Source organism: Athene cunicularia (genome assembly GCF_003259725.1).
Source record: "Athene cunicularia isolate RWA chromosome 22 unlocalized genomic scaffold, athCun1 chr22_part1, whole genome shotgun sequence".
Classification (NCBI taxonomy): Eukaryota; Metazoa; Chordata; class Aves; order Strigiformes; family Strigidae; genus Athene; species Athene cunicularia.
Window position 1 is genome coordinate 38771 of NW_020799128.1, and position 23480 is coordinate 62250.

At 42.4% G+C, this 23480-nt stretch overlaps 1 protein-coding gene across 1 annotated transcript; it reads right to left on the reverse strand.

Annotated features, from left to right (window-relative positions):
* Nucleotides 1-4076: 4076 nt before the first annotated feature.
* Nucleotides 4077-23441, reverse strand: GMCL1 (germ cell-less, spermatogenesis associated 1; the record flags this gene model as incomplete). The annotated part of the gene is made up of 13 exons (XM_026862996.1): nucleotides 4077-5417; nucleotides 6524-6611; nucleotides 6822-6967; nucleotides 7832-7907; nucleotides 12537-12606; nucleotides 16957-17097; nucleotides 17580-17670; nucleotides 17903-17987; nucleotides 18170-18235; nucleotides 18941-19053; nucleotides 19541-19638; nucleotides 20395-20491; nucleotides 23286-23441. Coding segments are annotated over 13 exons (1356 nt in total), but the record flags the coding sequence as incomplete, so codon positions are not given.
* Nucleotides 23442-23480: the final 39 nt, after the last annotated feature.

The following is a 23480-nucleotide window of genomic DNA, read 5'->3' on the forward strand; positions in this document are numbered from 1 at the left end:
GGGGGGGGGGGGGGGGTGTTATATCGCTTAGTTTTGACTTCACCTTTTAATGTCATTTAAGAACGGTACAGAGTACTTATTTTTTTTTCTTGTGTTGTTTTTTTTTAATTTAAAATTTTCTTGGGGTAGACTGGAGAAAGAGACCCAAATTCCTGAGGACAGGTGGACGAGAGGTTTGGGCATTCTGAATTTTGTCACCAGAACAGAAGGGAAACCCGAAAGCCGGGGACGCGATGCACGGGGAGCAGCAGGGCGCTGCGCCGAAGCTTTCAGGATTAGGCTGGATTTAACCTAAGGAGAGGTTTTATTTTGTCCCCTGTGCTCTCCCCAGCCTGCTTCGCTCTGCAAGGTCCCGCGGGTTCCTCGTGCAGCGCGTGGGGAGGTAACCCCGGATCCCTCACGCCCCTGTCCCGGCCCAACAAACTCCGGGCCCGGGCGCGCGCGGGCTCGCGGCGAGGCACCGGCAGAGGCAACCTCAACTCGTTGGGTGAAGTTAGCAGCAGTAATTGGCGTCACCTCCTTTCCATTTGGCATCCTCAGGGCTGTCTGCGAGCATTCCCAGGGACGTGCGTGCCCGCAGCGTCACTTTGCGTGCCATGGTGAAAAGCAGCGATTAATTTTTGCCTACGGATGAACTAAATGCTGCAATTCTCTGCCTGAGTGAGCAGAGGCGTAGAGATGGGGGTGGGTGTGTTTCTGTAAATATTTAGCAGAAGATAATGAAATTCCAGTGATGTACAAAAAAAAAAAAAAATTAATAATACCCACAAAGAGACCTTCGATTTGGAGGATAGAGTTTTTGTCTATTTTTATGTATATTTTTATACTGCTTGGGGTAACCTCAGTACCAAAAGTATCTCTTCTATGTTGGGGGTCAAGTTCAGTAGCACAATTTTAAAGCAAAATTACACTTTGGGCATTTTAAATGCTTATTTTTTTATAAGCCTCAAGACAACTATAACAAAATCTGACTGTGTATAGAAATGATGTAAGAAACAAAGTTTAGTGGAAGCTTTAGAAGATGTTAAATAAATTTCTGAAAGATGATACAGAAATCCTCTAACACGGTACCAAGCAGTTGTGTGTGATTCTTTCCTAAGACCAGCATTTTGCCTACTGAAAAATTGAAAGAGAGACGTTTTTACCTGCTGCACGGTGCAGAAGGTTGCGTTAGTGGCTGTATTTTTAAACTGTTAGCCAGCTGTACCCCTTTTGAACCATGTAGTGTTTTCATCAGTTAGTGAGCTAAATTTTATACAACTGTAGTTTGGGGGGGGGAGAGTGGGAGAGATCTGGACTATGGGGCAGCCCTGCTTTTGTCGCCGCTTCAGGCGCCAGTTCAGCAAATTGTTGGCGAGGGCGACTGAAAGGGTGAGAAGGAAACGTGGGTAGTCGAGTATCTGGTTAGCAAGGACGGGTGGAGCAGGGCGACCTTGCTCCCCTCGCAGCAAGGGATGGGCTGTAACTTCAGAGGACAGGAAGGATGAGCCCTGCGCCCGCAGGGTGGGGGTGAGCTGCTGAGCACTTTCTCCTCTCCTGGAACAGAGGGAGTAAAGGCAGGACAAGTCACTGGATCACGGCTGCTTTCGTCTGTCCTGCAGGGCCCGGTCTGGGGGCAGCGGCAGCCGCAGCTCTGCGGGGGTGACAAATGGAGGGAGCCACGTGCTGACGCTCGAGGGCACAGATCTAGACTGTCTGTGAGGTCAGGGAGGATTTTTGGCTGGGCTGGGTCGGATGGACACCCACCCCGATGGCCATGAGGCTCCTGTAATGCTTGAAAGCTTCGGCTTCCCCTTTGCTTTGACTCAGAATAAAGCAGGGGCTGAAACGGTCCCAGTCCAAAAGCGATACTTGAAGCGTTAACCCGTGACCACAGAGATGCCCTTGGCTGTGGCTGTAAGAAAGGGTTTAACAAAAGGTGCTCCTTTTTGTCTCAAAAGGGGATAAGCACCAGATGTTTGCTGTCCAGTCTGATTGTAACTTCAGTGGGACTGTAACCTCACACCAAAATGTTGCCATGGGACGTTACCTGAATGTCTTTAAAAATGAAGAAGGGAAGATTAAATTGTAGCTGTTGATATGAAGGGACGATCAAATGATTCTACGTAGGGAGATGGACAGACTGATCAACTGGCGTTGCCCGGTCTGTCTCTTCCCTCCAGTAAGAAGCACTGCTCTGTGGATTTAGGACGGCTTTTGTTTTGCTTGCTTGTTCCCCTTAGGATGCATTTTCTTTGCACTCCTGGTGGTGTGCTGGCGCCTTCTCTGCCCCCACCGGCAGCACAAGGTCTTCACTGCGTCAGCTGCTCTCTGGCAGTTCTCTCCTTTAGACAGGGTTTTATTGTTATTGATTTAAAAAAAAAAAAAAATATATATACACACACAATCAGCGGATTATTGAGCCTTGCACGAGGAATTTGCCTCTTCCCTTCTTGGAGTCAAAGGCCGGGTAGGGAGAAGAATCACATTCAGGCACCCAAAGTGGAGGAGTATCACCCGAGATGCACAGATCTCCGGCCTGGCCACAGCTCAGAGGTCGTTTGATCCGAGAGAACTTGGTGCTGCGTGCTGCACTGTCTCTTATCAGGCAATCCAAACGTGCCCGGGCTATCTGACAGAGATAAGTGGGTGAAAAGGTCAAGTGCAGGGGAGGGAGCGGGCACAGGTGTAACAGGGACAAAACCCCACACAACCAGTGATGAGGTACGAGACAGCAACAAAAATCAACTGGGATGGGGGGTGCCTTGGTCCCCACCTCACCACAACCTCCCAGCAGGTAACGAGAGGAAAACACCTTCTGCTGACAGATCACTTGGCTTGCTCTGGTTGAAGAGCGGTTGCCGAAGGCGAAAGAGGCAATTCCTGGTCACAAGGTAATCTGGAGTGAGGGGGAGCCAAGTTCTTTACCTTGTGACGCCCCTCACAAGTCGGGAGTCTTTCTGGTTTGAGGCAAAGAAAATGCATCTTAGTGCGGGTGTTGGCTCCGTGTGGGGCAGGGGGAGTTAAATAAAGCCAAAGACTGTTCGGCTGCTAGCAGAAACGAGTGATTGTAGATTCACCTGATGTTGTTATTTCGTGTTTACAATATTTATTTTTAGCAATTGACTGCAATTATATTATATATAGGCTTCCTTATTTTTGTACTTTTCATACCATTTTTCCTGAGTGTGGTGTTGTACTTCTCAGCTCCCCTTTGCCACGATTGCTGCTCCTAGCCAGTGACAAATAAAAGAGAGAAAAAAAAAAACCAACCAACCACCCATTTTCTGGGGCAAGTTGTGATGTGTTTGGGTTTCTGTGCTCCCCTCACTCCTGCCCGCTGCGCTGAGCCGCTCCGCAATCCCTCAGGCAGGGCACCTGCACCACTGCCCCATCCCAACCCCCTGATCCTGTCCACTGGGAAGGACCAAAGCTGGGAAGGGATTTGATTCATCGCACTGACAGTCCCGGCACAGCCAGGAGGGTGAGGGAGGGCCCAGGTAGGACCAGGACACCCAGAGACCAAAGGAAGGAGCTGTTAATGTCTGGAAAAAACACCCCATCAAGCTGAAGCTCCCGTCAGCTTTCTCCACATCCCACATCCCCACCACAGTGCAGGTGTCTGGAGCAGGGGCGGCCCTGGGAACCAGCGGGGTGCAAGGGCAGAGCAGGACCTGGACCTCAGGGCGCAGCGCTAAGCCCTCAGCACAAAGCAGGAGCCCTGTGGCGGCTCAACCCACCACCAAAGCTCAGACTTCAGCCCCGGCGTTACAGAAACACCAGGCTGTGGTGTAGGTGGTCTCTTCTGCCCTTACCAAGCAGCCCACTTTTCTTCCTACTTAATCGATGACAGTTTTAAAGTCTTGGTACTTCTAAGTTAAAAAAAGAGAAAAACTGCTTATTTAAATATCTAAACACCAAGTTCAGTGATGTAGCAGATGAACATCTCAAAATGCTTCTGCTTTCTGCTTCCAAAGCAGTACGACACAACACAAGGTTACACAGCGGCACGTCCACAGGCTGAATCTAACAGCAAAAGCTATTCATGGCAGGGAAGGGCAGAGGCTGGTGAGTATTCCACTTGAAATCATTTATTGACAACTTGCCACATCTTTCCATCTTGCCTAACATAATTTTATCCTTGTTATAAAGTACAAATGGTTTTATACTTTTCTGACAACATTAAAAAAATAGGCTACTAAAGAGGCAAAATTCCCACTTTGAATCCAAAAATCTTGCTGTAAGAATTCAAAATTGCAATAGACAAACATAAAACCCAACACATACAAAGAACGAGTATGGGGAACCTCTTACGCTTGACTCATTCGTCAAACCAACTGAAACGGAATCTGTTGTTCCCAGCTCTTACTTTGGATCCTGTGACCTTGCTTAACTGATGTGAAGTTTGTGTTAACACATACAACTCAAAAGGCACTCAAAGGTCACAAGTTCCTGAGCTAATACGGGATATATTCCCAATGTAACAGTTAAAACAAGTCACAAAAAGACAATGTTTAAAAACTGGTATTTGGTTCGTGTGAGTATAGTGAGCACTCAGTAGAATCCTAACTGAAAGCTGCTGCTGTATAACAGACTCAAATGAGTACATGAGAGCATTTTGAGTACATGGAAAAAAAGAATTCACTTATGAGCATCCTTATTAGCAAAATTCACTTGCTAAAAAAAGAGAAATATTTGTGGCAACGTTAAAAAAAGCCCAAGAACAAGAAAGAAATGTGTGTACATGAGACGCAATGAAGGCTTAGAACCAAGCAGGTTTGAAAGTCTGTACAGTTAAATAACTAACAGAAGTTGACAGGCAAAATTTACACAGATGTATTTGGCCCTGGGGGAAAAGGGCCACAAAAGAAAGCACACTATTGATCTGGTATTTACAGATCAGTTAAAAAAAACCCCAAAAACCACACACTAAAAAAATTCACACGTCCTACACTGTGTGCTCGGAATATGACAGGTAAGCTTGTAAGATGTTCACACAAATTCCCTATTTCAAATTTGGCTCAGTTTTTGCCCAGGAAAAAAAAAAAAAAAGGTAACATTTCTCGAAAGACGGAATGGCTACTGTCTGAAGATGCAGAACAGAAATGAAGAAATATGGGATAACTAGTTTTGGCCTATATAATTTCTGATCTTCTCTTCAGATATGCATAGAAGTACACTAAGGCCGTATGTATGTGCTACAGTGTAAGGCCTTTGCTCCTGTCAAAGCTCTGTGCGTCAGCAGGGCGTTTAAGTTAAAGCAGGCAGACGGAGTTACAGGAGCGCTGCTACATCCCACGGAAGGGGCCTCAGCTTTCTGAGTTGTCCAGCAGTGCCTCACTCTCAGCCTTCTTCTCCGGCGATGTGTACAAGAAGTTACAGCAGATATAGAGTGGGAAGATCAGGAATCTACTGTCCAAGTTCATTACCACCTGCTCCTGCAAAGCAAACACAGGGGACGCCTGCAGAGGAAGGGATGCCAGCAGAGGGAAGTACATCTAAAAGCACCCAAGGCTGACACCAAGTCATTCCATGAATTTCAGTTATTGTGTACTAAAAAGCAGAAGATAAAAATACCAAGACAGTAATTCACCTTCACCTTAAGCAGATGTTTTACAATATTAACACAGATAAGATACCCTCAAAACGCTCGTAAGCCTTTGGCCCCGTGCTGCCAACCCTTCTGCATCGAAGATAACAGAGCTGTAAGAAAAACCTGAGCGGCGTGTACCTTCAAGCTGCGCTGGGAGACTTTTCTGCCACTATCAGTTTCAGGAGGTTTAATCAGCCAGGCAATCTGTAACAGTCTACACCTCGAGGCACACTACAGTTTGTCGGTAGAAAATTTTTGGCTTTACTCTAGGAGCTGGTTTTGGGGTACCAGAAGTGAAACTTTATCCTAACAGTAAGGAGGGCATTCACAAGGAAGTTTTCTATGTACTCACCATCTACATATCACTGCTGATGAGGATTTGAAAAACTTGATGATCAAGTCACATTCCTTACTAAACTCTGCTGTCACAGATGGGTGGAAATGGGCACATTCTCTTAAGAAAACAACACTCCCCTCTCAGGCTTTTATTTATTTTTTTAACAGAGTAATAAATACCACCCTCGAACAATATGCAGACGTCCTTTTAACACCTCAGCTTACAATACAAGAGTCTTGAAACAAACTCCAGATTTGGCTCTAAATAAGCCGGAGTCTGTTGGCCGTATGATCCAGCCAGGTAATCTCACCAGGGCTGGAGCTCTGGGAAAGCAAGCAGTCGTCCAGCAGAACACCACACCGACAGCTCCTGCAGCACCACGGGAACTATCTGCACTATTACCAACACTAATGAAATCCACAGTAGCCTACCCTAGTTACACTTCACAAATTAGCTTAATCCTCCACTACCTATAAAAGGAACGCTTGAAATTCCACATAAGCAACGACAACAAGAACAGCTCCTCTTCAAAAGCACTGTTGACTTCTCAGCATTTTTTTCATGCCTTGGACTCCATAATTCAAGTTCAACTGCTCAAAACTCCACAAACATACCTGGTCCTTCTCAAGGGTCAGGATCTGATATCCCGTCGTTCGACTGCAAATAATTTTCCCACTGCTGTCAAAGGAGGCCAGACGTAACCTAGGGATGTATAACAACAGTTAAACTACTTTGTCTCCCATAACTTAGTTTTTCCAGCACAAAGAGTTTCTCCCAAGCAGACAGAGTACCACTGTCAAATGTAAATAATTCGGTGGCAACAAAACTTAACGCAAGCACAGATGGAAAGGCAGAGCTACAGTAAACATTTTCGCATACACCACAGGGTCTGCCTTCTTGGTTAGTGTTTACCTGAAGGCTATGTTTCTCCGAGGCTGCAGACTGACTGATCCACTGCATGGCTGATTCAGCGTATTCCGTTTGAAAATGATGTACCGATTTGTGTAAGTAACAAGAAGGTCAAAGCCAAAGTTGAACCCAGTCCACCGCCAGCAGTACTGAAGAACATAAGTAAAAAAAAAAACCCAAACAAACCAGTCTGAGTAGTGGCTCCAATACGAAAGACAAGTGCCAACAAATCGAACCTGGGAATGGAATTCTTGGCTACTGAGATGTATGGTGGATTCACGGATCCTTCCCAACACCCATCTGAAACATAAGACATCTTGGTAGGCAACCACTCACTTCAGTGGCCAACCCCTGCAGACAGATGACTGCACGAGACAAGCTCAGTATCAGCTGCCTTGCAAACAAGACGACGTTTAACACGAGTGGAACTAAAATCCTTCTGCTTTCTGGTAACCGGCGCTGTATTCCCGAGCAGCACTTAACTACAGGTCCCACTCACGCTCAAAGCACTCCCTGGAGTACAACATCCTCAGGTTAAGCAACTTCAGGCGGAAAAAATTCACATTTACTGTTTTTTCACAAGACCTGTTACCTGAAGACATACAGGTATATGGAATACACAGGGGTTCTGGCTGTCACTATTACACATTTTATCTAGAAAGCTTCCTTTTCCAGTTAAAAAGAAAAAGACACCAGTGATCAGAGCTGTATTTTAACTGCGTGTATTTTACAAGTCCAAATGACAAGCCATGTCTACATTCCCTCCTTTCACACGCTGAAGTTTTTCCAAACATGGGCTTACTTGCAGCACAAGAGCACAATTAAAACACTAATCCCTTATTCATCGCAGAGACAGCAAGTGCTTCCATCCTTCTGGGGAGAACAAAATAATTTCTTTAACGTACCATCTCCATTACCTCTTTTTGATGCAGTTTTGACAATTAGGACCTACATGTTCTGAGAATACCCAACATGTCTGAGACACGCCAGACTTAGCCACATGCCATACTTACATCACCGTCCTTTGCAAGTTTTCGACCACACCTCATGCTGTTTCCTTCCAGTTCCTCTTTATTTATTTCTTGAGGCCTACAAAAAAGGTACATCTTTAAAGACACTTAAACAGCTTTGTAGGGTACATTAATGTGGGAAAGATGAACAGACCTGAGCAATCTGGTCTGACCACACAACTGACCCTTCTTCGAGGAGAGGTTAGACTGGATGACCTCCCAGGATCCCTTCCAACCCAAACTGTCCCATGAACATCCAACTGCTCTAAACTGCAGCATGAACCAGGTTGTGACACCTCAGTTCAGCAGGACTTTTACAACAGAACCTTTCCCGATAAGACAATAATAGCTGTCACAATGAAATGCACTCTCCAGTCCTCCTAAAAAAACCCAAAGGCCTTTTTACCAGCAGTAGTCTGACTTACTGGGCACAAACATAAACGGGTGCTACTGCTAGGGAACAGCGGCAGGACTCTGCAAAAGAGCAGTTCTACGAAGAAGCACCCGCAGAGTCATTGTGAAAGATTTCTCAAGTGGCTGGTTGTGCAACTTGTCTAAAAAAAGTTCACCCGCGGTGATCGTGAAGTGCCACAAGCCTCCTGCTTCTGTCACCCTATACCAACATGAACTTGTTTCACCCAACGGTTTCCACTGGCGCCTCAACCCGTAAGAAAAACCTTGCAGAGCCAGCACAAGTAAAATCAGTCCCAGTTTTCCAGAGGTATGTTACTCGCTTAACTTTAGACATGACTACATCGTTAATCAAATAAGCAACCAGTGCCAGAAAGTCTTAAAGTTATGCTGAGGACAAATGCTTAAAGTGAGTATTATAAATCACAAGGAAAGGCAACAGCCCCCCAGTTATACGCCTGCAATATCAAACAACGTATTTCAAGCTATATAAGCAAGAAAAAAAACGCAGCAGTTGTTCTCTTCCTACTGTACACACACACCACAAGAACTTGCGGCTACGGCTTTTATGAACAAACTCAGTCTGTGGTCTTTTTGCCCCGTTTCTATAAAAAACAATCCTGTAAGATGAAGTATTTTATGAATAAGTTAAGCAAATAAGCTAATCATGCTAACCAAATTCATCCAAGAACCTCCTGCGTGCTTTTCCCACATCTTCTAGTTGAACTGGTTATGTAGCTGACCTAAATTCAGTAATGGTGATAAAAGATTTATTTCTGTTTAATTAGTGACAAATTTCACAAACATTAGTACATAATGTTCAGACAGACATTAGTATTCCCCCCCCTCAAATCCTCAAGCAGCCTCAGAAGATGCAAAACTTTTGGCTTTAACCACTTACATTGGCCTACCATATGCTTAGTGAACAGTCAAGTTATTCTATTTCATTCTTAAACACTGCCAAAGAGACTATTAGAGTAGAAATCATTTCAGTCACGGACTCAAAAGTCGTCTTGCATCTACCACTGAGCAAATGTTTAATTAAAAAAAAAAAAAGTGATCCACTTTAGTGCCACAAGTAAACCTTGAGCAGCTACAGTTCAAAGTCACAAGCTCCAGTATTACACTAAAAAATTCTCAAATTCTGAAGAATGAATAAAATGTTTAGTCCTTTTAAATGCAAACTACCTAAGGTAGAAGAGAAAGCTCTCTAAAGTTATCAAAAGAGCAAACCACATCACACATTTCAAAGGAATGTAATCTCCACTTTGGCAGTCTCCAAATAGGCAGGTGCGATTACGCTGTGCACCAGGTGGGATACGAAAATAGAGCCTTACTACAGCTCACTGGGAGTCAGGCTTCACATCTGGTCCAGCGCACTAAACTGTACTTCCTTATCTCTAAGGGACAAAACAAATGCGTTAACATACTGGTAAGTGGGAGAGGAAGGGCAGCAGACCTGGATAAAAGGTTGGTCTTACAACATCTTAATTCTGCTCCTTCAACTACAGGTTGGTCGAATGTCCAAAAATATTTGCTTTAATGGAAAGGAACAGTTGCGTGTCTTCCCTTCCAAGACCTAAGTTACAAACCAGAGGCATCTCCCTGCAGGGTGGCACCACAGCTTGCCAGCAGAAGACAGAGAAGCGATCTCAGGGCTCAGGTAACATTTCTCTCCCTGGAGACTGCGTCCTACGGACGGTGACATTGCAGCACGTAACTACGGGGAAGCACTCCATGCACACAGGCCTGCACCCCCCCAGCATCTCCCTCCCACACCGCTCCAGAGAACACCACGTCCAAACACAATTAGTCCGTTACTGGCTATTAAACAAACAGTAACCTGGATGCCACCTTGAAGCACTGTCTGTAAACGACTGAAGTCAGAAGTTAAGACATTGAGAAGAAACACAATCTTTCACCCATTCGCCCTTGACGATGACTGCCAGGGTAAGAGATTTGGGCAAACAGATGTCTACTCTTAAGTAAAACTTCTTCTGCCTGAGATCTTTGGTTTTAGCTGTCTTAAAAAAACTAATCCCATACTGCAAAAGAGAAAACTAGACAAGCAAGAAAAACATGGAAAAATACTCCGGCTCTTTCCAAAAGTCACTGAAATCATCAGCACTGCAGTTGAACATGAAAGTTGCTCATGTTAAAGCTGGTATGATCCCCACCACCTTCACTTCAGTTTGTATGAGAGCTTACTTTTCCAGAAGCATGTATATCTGATGGCTGACAACGAGAGTATTTTCACTGTATTACAGTGAACTGCCAAAAGAACATAAAAAAAAAAAAGCAAATACATGGTCTTATGTTGTGTCAGAATTTTGATGACTGTGGCAATACTCCCTCCTTTCATATTAGCTGTGATTCCCATATGAGCTAGAAGGTAACTCACAACGTACGATCATCTACTGCTGGATGCCTCAACAACAGCATTACGAGAGAAGTTTTCCCAAGAAAACAACAGTATGAGAAACAAGCTACGACCACCTGGCATCAATCTTTAGGAGCTGAAATGGTAAGATTCACCATTACATACGTTAAAGCACTGCTACTGAGAAAGACAACCACTTCTTAAGAATCTTGGCTATTCTTAAGACTAAAAAAAATCAGAGTTTGGGCAATTTTTTACAGTATCACATAATACCATCAAAAGAAAGTAATTAAGGAAGCAGTTCCTATATAAAACACAATTAAACCATGGAAGCCACTGCCACAGGGTGCTGGGGCTAAAGCACAAGCTCTTTCAAAACAGAACTGTAGGTATTTGTTGGTGGTTGGTTATTCAGTAACGACAGAGCCAAAACCTCCAGCTGGAAAAAACTACTCGCTGCTGGAGAAGTCCATCAAGAGAACACTCACTCTTCACTTCAGAGGAAGGTGGGAGATTTGTAACTCTGCCTCCCGCTGGACGCTGCCACAGCCTGCACAGCCTTTGGTTCAAATCAGGACAGTGGTTCTTACGCTTTTCAGACTGCAGTTACTAAGTGAAGCCTACCATTGCAATTGAACATGCTCATCTTCTGAACGGCAAATGCTGGGCTAACAGAACTGATGGAAGAAAATAAAGAAGTTGGTTTATTGGTTTCTGAAAGGTAACAAACATTTTGCAGCTTCCTGATCTGACAGTCATTCTCCACAAAGCACAGCAAGAACTAGGAGAGAAGACAAAGGCAGGGACAACTCCTGCACTTGCATTTTGCCATAGTTCAGGTATTTACAAAGAGATTAAGGGACCTCGGCTCAATGCAACCTGGCAAAAAGCAAGCAGAAGGAAGGGAGACAGCTGGTGATCATGCATACATCTAACACACATGAAAACATGCCTCGCTGCCCAAGCCAGCACCACTGACAACCCCCGTTAGGCACAGGCTCAAAAACCCAACCACGCATTACACACGGACACCAGCCAGGGTGTTACACAAAGTACAGCCACATGCGGGTCTTTGAAAGGGCACAGAAGGGTGGTAGTTGTCATGGAATCTCCTCAACAGCAATGCAACGCCACCACAGTGCAGCATGTGGCCTAGGAAGGAGAAAAGACGGGGTACAAGACAGAAGGATTAGAGGACAGGGTCTTAGCAGTGGAGAAGGATGCACTGCCTGGGAAAAGCTGGAGGTGCTGGCAGAGGAGAGCGATCACACATAAACATGGAGTGAGGGAAAGGCTGTGGAATTAGAAGGAAATGAGGCGAACGGGTGACGGGATGCCAAGCCCTGCTGGGTGCTGGGCCCTCGCCCGCTGCCTGGGAGGCTAGGATGGGAGAGGCAGGAACAAAGGTTAGTGCGGAGCTACCCCGGCATAAACAAGTGACAAATCGCCTTCTACACCAATGCAGTTAGTTACATCACACAACCAGCTCTGGCCCACCTAGCCCAGGGAGGAAGGAAGCAGGACAGAAAAGGCTTCTTCTCCATCTGCAGTACTGTTCCTAAAGTTGCCCTTAAAATGGAAGGCTGACAAGTTACTCTTTCACAGCCTCAACACATTCAAGGCAGAGTACCAGTGAGAAGCATTAACCAACATCAAAGAAAGTACAGAACATCCCTCCTTACATCTACCCCCGGTCGCATTATACAAGTTTGCTAGAGTTCTACTGTTTAAAGGACAGGAGATAAGCCAGCCCAAGGGAACAGACGGCTCCACAGAGAACAGAGTTTAAAACCACTGAAGTTGCTTTCCCCCCGGCTCTTCTTAATGTAAACTCCAAAAGTTAATCATTACAGAATTTATATGAGGAAGGTTTCTAGTTAAAAAAAGAAATAAAAGGAAAGCCTGTAATATACCTACCCAATATCATTGTCTTGTTCTGCTCTGAGCATGGCAAACCACTGCTGTTTGTAAACAGAGGACAGCCATTCTAAAATTAAAAAAAAATAAATAAGCTTGGTGTTGTCTTTGGAGCTGGGAATGGGGATGTTCATAAACATTTGAAATATAGAAATAAAATTACATCGAAATAATAAGGTCACACTTATTAACTGGAAGGTCTATGCAAACCCACCACCTGATAATGCACTTGTGTTATTCATCTCCAGGCCTCCACTACAGAAGTGGTACAGATAAAAATCAACAACTAACACTAAATAACTCAGTGCTATATTCATCTTATCAAGCATTCCGATTGCCAGAAGTGATGCAACTCCACACGTTTTCCTCGGCACGCAAAGTTCTGTTAAGCCAAGCAGCTTGTTAACAAGCTCTCGGGGGAAGATGTTGTTTTCTGAATCCCCCAAAGAATTCTACACAAGTTAAACAAGAAGAAAACAGAATCAAAGGATAAAGGAAACAGTGACTTATCACGGATATGGTAAAAACACACAGAAATTGTCCCCTACCAGGAATAAACATAAATCATTTCTTCCTCCGAGAACACCATGGAGATTTTATCGGCTGTATAAATTTAACAGTTGCAACCAAGAGATAAAACAGAACAAAAACTAACAGCTTGCAAGTCAGCTCTGCAAAAGGGATCAGAGGCACCTAAAAGCACAGTATATAAGTTGTTCTTAGTCAAGATAACAAAGAGAGGGAACTATGCAAGGTCATGGATGAGAACAAACTCTATGGAGGAACAGACTGGGATGGTGGGAACAGCGAGAACCACTGTAACTGCAAAACCAAAACGGGTAGTTGATGAAGATGACAGAAGGGAGAAGTGAGCTTAGCGTGCTGAGATCCCCTTAGGAGTCCCAGGTGCAAAAATTAGAACCAGCTCTTGCTCCACTAACTCTAGAGTTAAGATTCAGACTGTGATAGAACCAAAATGGGAATTAACCAAAGCACAACAGAAAGTATAAAAATGATTTAAGGAAAACTACAGAGATAAGGAACAGAGAATGGATGCACTAGAAGGAAAAAACCCCATAAATCAGGAGATATTTCTGTATATGCCTGTATCTATTCCACACACGACATTTCAACTCTGGTTGAACAACAAACACTTCGCTTACCGACACTGCGTATTTCTTGTACACCTTTTCTCTGCGAACAAGAACAGCCTCTCTGTTGTGAGCTCCTAACATATTATTTCAGTTTCCTCCTGCAGGTCCTACACCATACGTGGTATAAAAAAAATCCCCACACAATTATACCTCTTCTTTCAACTATGCAACAGGATTTCCTTCTTTACCTCCCTGAGAACAATTTAATCTAAAAGGTTTACACCACAATACAAACTACCCAGCAATTTCCACGCCTGTCGACTCTCTCAGGTACGATGCCATCACCTCAAATACTGGACACTGGCAGCCAATAACCGGTTTGAAAGTGCACCACCAGTATTTATCTAAGCCTCCTTTTACACGACGAGCAAAAGTTCCTCATCTTAACACAGTTTATGGCTACAAACTGGTATCAGCAGATGACAGGGGCTACCAAGTGCTGAACTCTCACAGCACTTCATTACACACGCAGAGGTCTCCACGTTAGGCTCTTCTCTACCGGCTCTCCCAGTTCTCTTGGAATTCAAGTTGGGTTTTTTAAATTAGTGGTAGAGTGCAAACATCAGATACTCTTCCTGCACTAACCACACACTCGCTGTCACCACGCCACCTTTCCCACTGTACGACTACAAAGCCATCAAGCCCATTTCAGCATTTATCACAGCTTATGAACTGTTTAACTACAAAAGAGTAAACATTTTGCTCTCTAATGCCTTGTGAGCTATGCAAAACCGATACATCCTTTTTCAATGAGCACAAGCAAATCAGCCTCAAAGTCACAATTAATCTTGTAACGACTTAAGAAACACTCCTCCTCTGACATAAATAGATAGAAGGCTTCTGGGTTCAAGCATAGACACAAAGTTTATCCACTGAAGAATACCTGAGAAAAGGCAGTTCAGGTAAGTGGTAACAGCAGCAACATCAAGATAAGGAAATCAAGTGCAGTTCTGGCAAATTTCTGGTTTGCAACATCTTATTCACATGCTGACAAAGCCACTTGACAAGGAGATAATCCACAGTTCTCCTGTGTCATCATTAAATTGAGGATCTAAAGGGTCATTCATGCAAGTTATCTTACTTTTTATTACAGAATGAAGATGCCTTTGCACTTTCATTATGATCTGTACCAGTATCAGTCTTAAGTAAGACTGATTGTGTTTACTTTACACATGACTTAAGCATATAAAATACCACATATCAAAGATCAGATCTCTTCTTCCGGGATTTTTATACATAACACAAAACGTTCTCGTTTCCTTGAGGTCAGAAACTGCCCCATCTACTGGACACAACGACCAGACCATTCACCCCAAGTGCACCTCGGCTGGGCGCTGTCACCCACTGCCTCCACCTGCCGTTCAGAGAACACTTTTACATTGACATCTGAGCACAGCATAACGAGTTCCTTTGTCTTTTACCTTCTCAGAACCAGTACGGAAGACAGTCTCTCCTCCATCTATTAAGATACTAATTTAAACCAGAACTGGGAGTAGGGAAAGCCAGTCCATTTAAAGCAGTAGTAAGTGTCCACTTTCACTCGAGGGCTTGACAGATGAATCGCGAGGAAAGGACCCCTACCCCCTCCCCACAGGTACCCCCTATCACAGCGTCGAGTTCAGCTTCTGATAACTGCACTCTTTGAACACCTCAAAGCATCAGAAAAAGGTAACTCAAGGTTATCCAGACAGCAACTAAACCATTATTTCTGGCAGAGACAGGATACAATGGTACAAGACAGACAAACTGAGCAAAGTGATGCTCACTACGTCATCTTAATGGCAAGGGAAGTGTTTTAAAAGCATCTAACAATTTGATCAGGCTAGCAGGCTTCAAAAGAAATATTCCGACAAGTCTGGTTTGGCATTATACCATCACTGTGTTGACATCTATGGCAGCAAGAAGGAAAAAGCCAGTATGAGATGAAAAAAATGGTTTTAATTTTACAGGAAGACAGGAGCGTAACTCAAAAACAGGTTAAATATTTATGTATGGCAAGAGTCAAAGCGACATCCAAGGCTACAAGTATGGACAGATGATAAATACCACAGATGTCAAGAAGTTACAAATAACTGAGTGATAAACAGCTCAATAAACGCAGTCTTAATTGACGTCTGGCAATTATAGCTATAATTCAGTTATACAGCTATAAGACACAGATGAATGGATAGTTATGGTGTGGACAGATATAAAAAAAAAAATCAAAGGTGGGTACATGAGAGCTAGGGAAAAAACCTGTTGGAGTCAAGATGCAAAATTCATTGCTAAGACTCAACTCTAATGAGGGAACACTGAACAGTGAAACATGCACCAAGGATAGCAGGAGTCAGAATCAAAGGCAGATCCTAAGTCCCAACACTGCTAGAAGGAGCACAACTAACTCAGGGGAGGGGGGCAGAAAAGAGGAACCAAAAGAAACCAAATCAAATTAAAAAGAAAAGAGGAGCAGGTGTTTCACATGATAAAAGATATGAATGATAGTGGAAAAACATTTTCAAGTGAGCACCCAACTTGATAGCTCTTTCCCAATCTTACTCCTCTATCAGCAGCCAGTTTACACAGCGTTGGAGCCAAGAACAAAGCCTATCTGTGAAGTCAGGCTTCAGCAGCAAGACGAGAACGCGGCTTCTTATTTTCCAGTGATAACGTAATATTAATAGCAGCAATCTGTAACAACATTAAATGGCATTTCGCTCTGGGTTTCAGAAAGGACCAGGACCTAGAATGAGGATGTGTTTTATACAAGTCAAAATGCAAAGAAAAGGACAAGAGCAGAACACCTGGATATCCCATCTCCTCCAATTCATCCTAAATATCTGTTAGTAAATAATGATTGTCTTTGAAGATGGGAGAAGAGTTCACAGCATCTCGTGCTTTTGGTTTTCATTCTCAGGTATTATTCCAAAACCCAGCTCTTTTTAGAAAGATGATGGCTAGAGAATAGTTGAGGCCCATCAAGTTTTACTCCTCAAAAGTTTGTCCTCATGTCTGGGACTCGGGGGTTATTTAAACACTGATAACGTATCATGCATCGATTATAGAGCTGATCAGTCAGTTTATCAAAATACACTTGTGTGTGTCTTTTAGGACTTTTAAGCATGTAAATTTAATATTCAACTTCTGCTGAATCTTCAGCCACAATTTAGACATTGGAGAGAAACACGTGAGTGCCAAGACCAGTAAACGCGCCTGGATCTTCCAATTACTCTTGAGCAGGACAGGCTAGGAAAGGCACACGGAACTGGATCAGCCGAGTACTCACTCACCTGAGGGTATTAGGGAATCTCTCTCAATAATTCTGGCTGATGCCAAGTCACTGATGATGTACTGTAACCTCAAGTGTGTGAACACCGACAGGAACGCATTCCCCTGTTCCGATTCCAGGAATGCAATGTCATTCTCAAAATCTGCAAGACACAGCACCTGCATTACAATTTGTTTTCCTAAATATTTTCCCGATCCTATTTATATTTGAGATTGAGCTTTAACTTACTGATCAGAGAAAGTTGTTATGGCAGGCAAATCAGGTTTTGCAGCTAAAATTAAGAAACTACTTACATTCAAATCCTTTCAGCAGGAAGGTTAGACCAAACTTTTCCTCTTTTGAAATATGCTAGTGCCTTCTAGTGAGAAGGCAACAAAAGCTTATCCTAACTGAACAATAGCAAAAGCAACAAAGCAAAAATAGCGACCATGTCTGCTCACTTGAAAACACGTGGACAAAACAGTGAAAAAAGCGATCGGTGTTGAGAATGTGATGCCAGGGACTGCTGGCAGAGGGAAGCCTTCCCAGAGGAAACAGAAGAAAGTTTGGAAGTGGAGGAAGACCACTGTATTTTACTTCTAACCCCCGTCTTCCCCAATCCAAGGCCACGCCAATTAATCCTACCTTTCCTACGCTTGGCAAACCAGGCATCAGCTTCAGTTAGGAGTTGTTTCAAAGACCCATTCCAAGAAGGCACTAGCTGAAGGAACATCCACTAGGTAAAACAGACAAACTCCTAAGTTAACTGAAGAAGTTTTCAAACCAGTAATACTTGCATTATTAAAAAGAACAATTTCATAATGCATTCATTCCTACAAAGACTCTGGTGCTCTATTAAATATTTTAATTAAATACCAAAAAGGCTAAAATTTTCATTGCATTACAAATCAGCTACTACTCAAGGAGTTCAACTTCACAAAGCCCCAGCCAGCCCCTTTGCCAAGTACCTTTTTGAGAGCAGTGTACACATCCATTTCCACTTGCATTACAAATAGGTTAGAAGAGCTGATCAGCTGTTTCATGAGGTTTATGCTGAAAAAAAAAAAAAAAAAAAAAAAAAAAAAAAAAAAAAAAAAAAAGACAGTACAGACAAAAGCAAGAAAGCAAGCCAGGTAACAAGCAACCATCAGTAGCCTAAAAAGTTATTTGTAGTGAGCTATATACTTTGGAAGAAACTGTACTTCATCACTCAAAGTTAACTGAAGCCTAAATACCTGAGTTCTTTGAAGAGTTCAACACTCTGGTGAGTCATCAGGTTATTCAAGAGCCATTCAAGGCACCTAGATTAAAAGCAAGGAATTAGTACTTTCATTTTTTTTCTTATACATGCCAACATTCCTGCAACAGCTGCTCAGGCTCACAAGTCTGATTACGTACCACATGATTTTGAAATACTGCTTTAACCCGAGACAGGAAAGCATTAAAATATGAAAAAGTTATTTCGAAACCATGAAAATTTTACAAAGTTTTCTGAAACTCTCCAAGTTGCATTCGGTTTCTCTCAGCGTATGGTGAAAGCTAAATTCAAAGTACTCTTCATGTCACAAAAAGCTGTGAGAACACACCAATTTACAGCAGAAGGATGCCGTTAGCACTAACCTCGGCATTCTGATCCCAAAGGTGCAATTATTCCTCCTAATTAAGATAAAGTTAAGCTTAAGTTCTGAATATTAAAGCAGCTTTGTGATAAAACAGTCAATGATCACAAGTATTATTTCACCGACACACTGAAGACCAAACATATTGTCTTTACTAATACACTTTGGTAATTAACTCACAGACCAGGACAACCATTCTACCATGATCTACACCAATTTTAAAGGTAATTCATTATAATACAAACTCAAAACTAAATAGGACAAACAGAGACCAAGTCAGATAGCTTTTAAAAGAAAAAAAAATTAGCTTGGGCATTATTTTACTACGTGTAAATTCACACTTTTAATTAGCAATGTACAAAGCAGCTTGAAGAAAGTAATTCTTACTTTTTCTTCACGGAGTCTAACCCGTATGTCCCCGCTGAATTATAATAACCACACACAGTTTTTGCATTAATGGTTTCCTTCATTGTTTCACCACATTGCTGGATTAAGCCATCCTGTGGGGAGGAAAAAAAACCACAAATATTCAAAGTTTTATTTTCCCAACAGGAAATGTCAAGGATTGTGCAGTTTATACAAATTTTCATGCCTGAAAAACTACCAAAGTCACAGACACTGGTGACCTGTGCTACGACATCCAGAAAATTTAAACCAACATTCTTCAGAAAAATAGATTTTTCTTAAGAATCTATCACACTAAAGAAAAGCTTAATGAATACCTTCAGGGTAGAACAAATGATCTGTTAGAACATATTTTAAGCTACTTCTAGATATGATTCCCAAAGCAGCACTTTAATATTACAACTGAATCTTAGTCATAGCTTTTTTAAATAAAACCACTGCATTAAGTTTGGGTTTTTCTCCACTTAATCTGAAGAGATGATTCATTTCTCTGGGTGAAACAGTACAAGCATGTGAGCATATTATGAACTGTTATCTTTATCTGAAAAGAAAGTATAAAAATACTGCTTATCTCTTACTTACAAGCTGCAGCATGCAGGCTGCTGCTAAAAGTGCAACTACTCGACTGGGTTTTATTAACACATCGTCTCTATACAGCGAGCCAAAAGCCACCTGTAGAGCTGAAAAGAGTGTAGGTGTTAAAGATGGGACATTGAGCACGGATAACCAAAAGAATCTTAAATATAACCAAACCTCTTGGGTGCACACTTCTCTACAATTGTATTTGCTCTGGATAAAAAGTATTTAGTATTTACCCTCCCAAGTACAGGCAGAAAACACAAAACATGGCATCAGACAACAAAGTACATCCTTTGCACTGTTTATCACAAAATCTTAAACAGCCACCAAGTCACACCATGGAGCAACAGGGAGAGCAAACTAGCTAAAAAGCCTCACGATCCTTCTCTGCAACTGACCACTAGCATAATGTCGCAATATTCCAGGCTTCTCTAATTCTTCTGAAAATGCTACTTCCTCGCTCCGTGGTGCTCGGGACCCCAGCAACACCCCCTGTCAGCTCACACGGGTCCCCTGTGACGCTCCCCTGAGCAGCTTTTCAGACCAGAGATGAAGATGTGATTCACCGTCCGGCACTCGGGTCCCCCAAGAGCCGATCTCAAGAGCCCCGATGCCGAAACAAGACAAGCGGCTGCTTTTCAGCTGCACTTCCCAACTCAGAGGGACAAAAATGAACTCAGTTCTATTGCTGACCTGAGTTAAGCTCAAAACTGAATGAGCACAGAACATTCTCTCAAGTTTCTTATTTACTAGTTTGAAAAATAAAAAAAAAAATTAGTATTTTCAGAGTTTTTTTGTCAGGTTCAACTTAACCTCTACCTCGAGAACATATATTAAATTAAAAGGTTCCCACTTACCTTCTATATCAATATTTTGGTCAGGAATCTCCAGCTCTATGATGTTCATGTTAGACTCTTTCCAAGATCCACTGAACATACTGGAAAAGTAGCCTGACTATATGAGGGAAGATGAGAAAAAAAGAAGTCAAGTAAGAGATTTCATTCAAATTAAAACCGTTAAAAGCAGTACATGGAACGAAAAGTTGTTAATATTTACCTTTATGCAGAACAGAATGTATTAAGGGAACGTTTCACAAGCTAAAACATTCTGATATACTTGAGAAAGGGCTAATTGTATTTGCTTTTATTTCTGAAAATGAAAGTGTGTACAGAAAATTTGGACGATGTGTCTGTAATCATAGCAAGTAAAGAGCTTTAAAGGGCCAGAAAAATCACATAAGCTCTTTTTCCTACAAACCACACCACCAATGGATATATAATTAGTCCAAGAACTAAGTCCTTAATGCTACTGGCAGACAACAAATCCTGCAGGCATTAGGGAATGCCAGTTTGGGTATGGGGAGAAAAAATAAAAGCAGCATGCAAGACATACAAATTAATGTACAAGGTTGTAGTCTCATACCAAGAACACATACACATACACCATTTATGTAAATATACCTTTTATTATAAAGTGTAAGGCATATAAAACTAGAATTTGATAGGTTTCCATCCAAATGAAGTGAAATACACTGCTCTACTAGGATTCATGATTTTCCTTCTCAGCAGCAGATGTGCCCATTATGAGATGCTATCACTCACTGAAGTTTACCTGAGAGATCAAAAAAATAAAGTCTATTTGTACAGCACCATATTCCCTGACCTCTTAACTCAGCATTTCAACTCAGGGCAGCAAACAATATAAAATCCAATTTTGATTTTATCTGGTTATGTAAATATGTCCATACCTTCAGCATATCCCCTAACTATGATGACATTCACCACACTACTCTCAAAACCAGAGCCTTATTCAGCTTACCAATCCTCTCGAGGCTACCTTAGCTTTGCCATGCAGATCAGCTCAATTCCATGAGAATTTATTATTGCAATCCTCCATTTCTCAGATCTGCCCTTAACAGGTAGAGCAGCACCTTACTGTTACTTATCAAACTAAATGCAGAAACTTGAGAGACTAGGGAAACAGAACCATTCAGACTGAGATAATCTGCTCAAAGAGGCAAAGGAGGAGCCGTAATTTCATTAGGAGTAATTTACAGAGGGAGTTATGTTTAACCTCCCAACATATTTTCCCTGTAGTAACATCATGCCAACGACAGCATGAATTGAAATAGAAACCTGACTTACGAGAACGGTTAACTTGACCACAAAATTTCATCTCACAAGAACCTCACTTGTACAAGGCCTCTACAGAACAAAATTGCAATTTCCAAAGTCTGTTAAAAAGCGTCCACAGAAGTGATTAAATATTCAATTTCGCTCATCAACCCACACTAAGTTTTAAGGAGCAGCTTCGCGAACTTGAGACGTAGCAACAACAGAAGCACAACAATTAAAAACACCATCACCAACGACAGTCTAAGGACAAACCAGCAACATGCCCACCCTGTTTATGCTGCACAACCTAAGTCTGACTGTCCAACCCACTTAGATCCTCCCTTTGTTACAGACAGTCAGAAGTGAGCACGCAATTAAAGCTGCGTCTGCCGGCTGTCCTCTGGCCAAACACACCCACGGTTCTAGAGATCAAGAGACGGCTGCCACTGGTCAGTCTTTGGCTATACACAAATTACTTCCCTGCCCTCACTTTATGCTCTTCAAAAGGTTGTAAAATAAAAGGTGTTTTCCTAAAAGAAAGCAATGAGGATTTCCCTAGCTGTGGCCAACTGAAGCGATTGCTGTACCTGCGCTGGAATCATGGCATTAACATAACAACCACCAAAAAAAAATAATCAAGAACTTGCTTCTACCATCACTTGTTACCCCAGAGAAACTGAATACAACCTGCTGAGCACCGCATGTGACATCTTCACCTCCTAACACAAACCCACCTTGCATTTGGCTACAGCTAATAAAGCAGCTCACACCTTTTCGGGTATAGCACCTGACGTTGCTTTCTCTTCTCACTTCAAATAAACTGCTTCCAAGGTTAGACTCCGACTTGAAAGTTAATGGCACAACTGAATGACACATTTCATGACAAAACCATGGTTTCTCCCGACTTTCGTCACAGGAAAAGTAATAAAGAGGACAGACAGTAAAGACAACAGTACCTCTTCACTACCCAAACACAAGAAATAACACAAAGAACTTCACCTTAATACAAGCCCAAAATAAAACGGCTTGTAGAAACAGCATCTTTTCTGCAGGTGCACACTAAGATTTATTCCTTTTTAGAGTTTCTGTGCATACCTTCCTCACGCAACAGCAAGAAAGCCTTCACCCAATGATGAAGGCTGCATAACAGAGACTCAGCTCCAGCAATTTCACTTCAGGCTCCTATACCCAAGCCCCAACGAACAGTAAAATTGAACCGGGTTAGCACATGCTTTACAAATCCATTCTGGAAGCGCTGTCTTTGCTCTGCAATAATATTAACATCGCAGGAGACCCTCAGCCATTCATTTACCAAACAAAAACACACTCCTAGGACACCAAAAGACAACTTTTAGGACTGTTTTCACAAAGGATGTGCCAAGGTTAAGATGAGATTAAAAAATTAAAGAGCAAAAGACAGAACTGAAGAAACTCTTCAAACACGAAGCTACAGCTATGCTTCCTAACGCTGCTTTCAAAAGCACAAGTTTTTTATCTGTCTGCATCCACAGGAAGAGTGGTAAGTCTGAAATACAAGGGAAAAAAACACCAAACTCAAGTCACACTTAACATTTACCAGATATTCCTTTATTAAACATACAGCTTCTATTGCCAGTAAGAAAGAAGTCGCTTACCTGACACAAATATATCTTATGCAAGTTCCACTCCTCTCCCAGAGCACAAATTTTGATATCACTGTTCTCCCCATTCAAAAACAGAGTCTGATAAATATATTTAGAAGTGCTTTTCAATTTTTTCCTATACAAAAAGGCAAACAGAGACACACTCTTTCAACATTTTCTGTTACGGCAGCAACACTAAAATGAGTA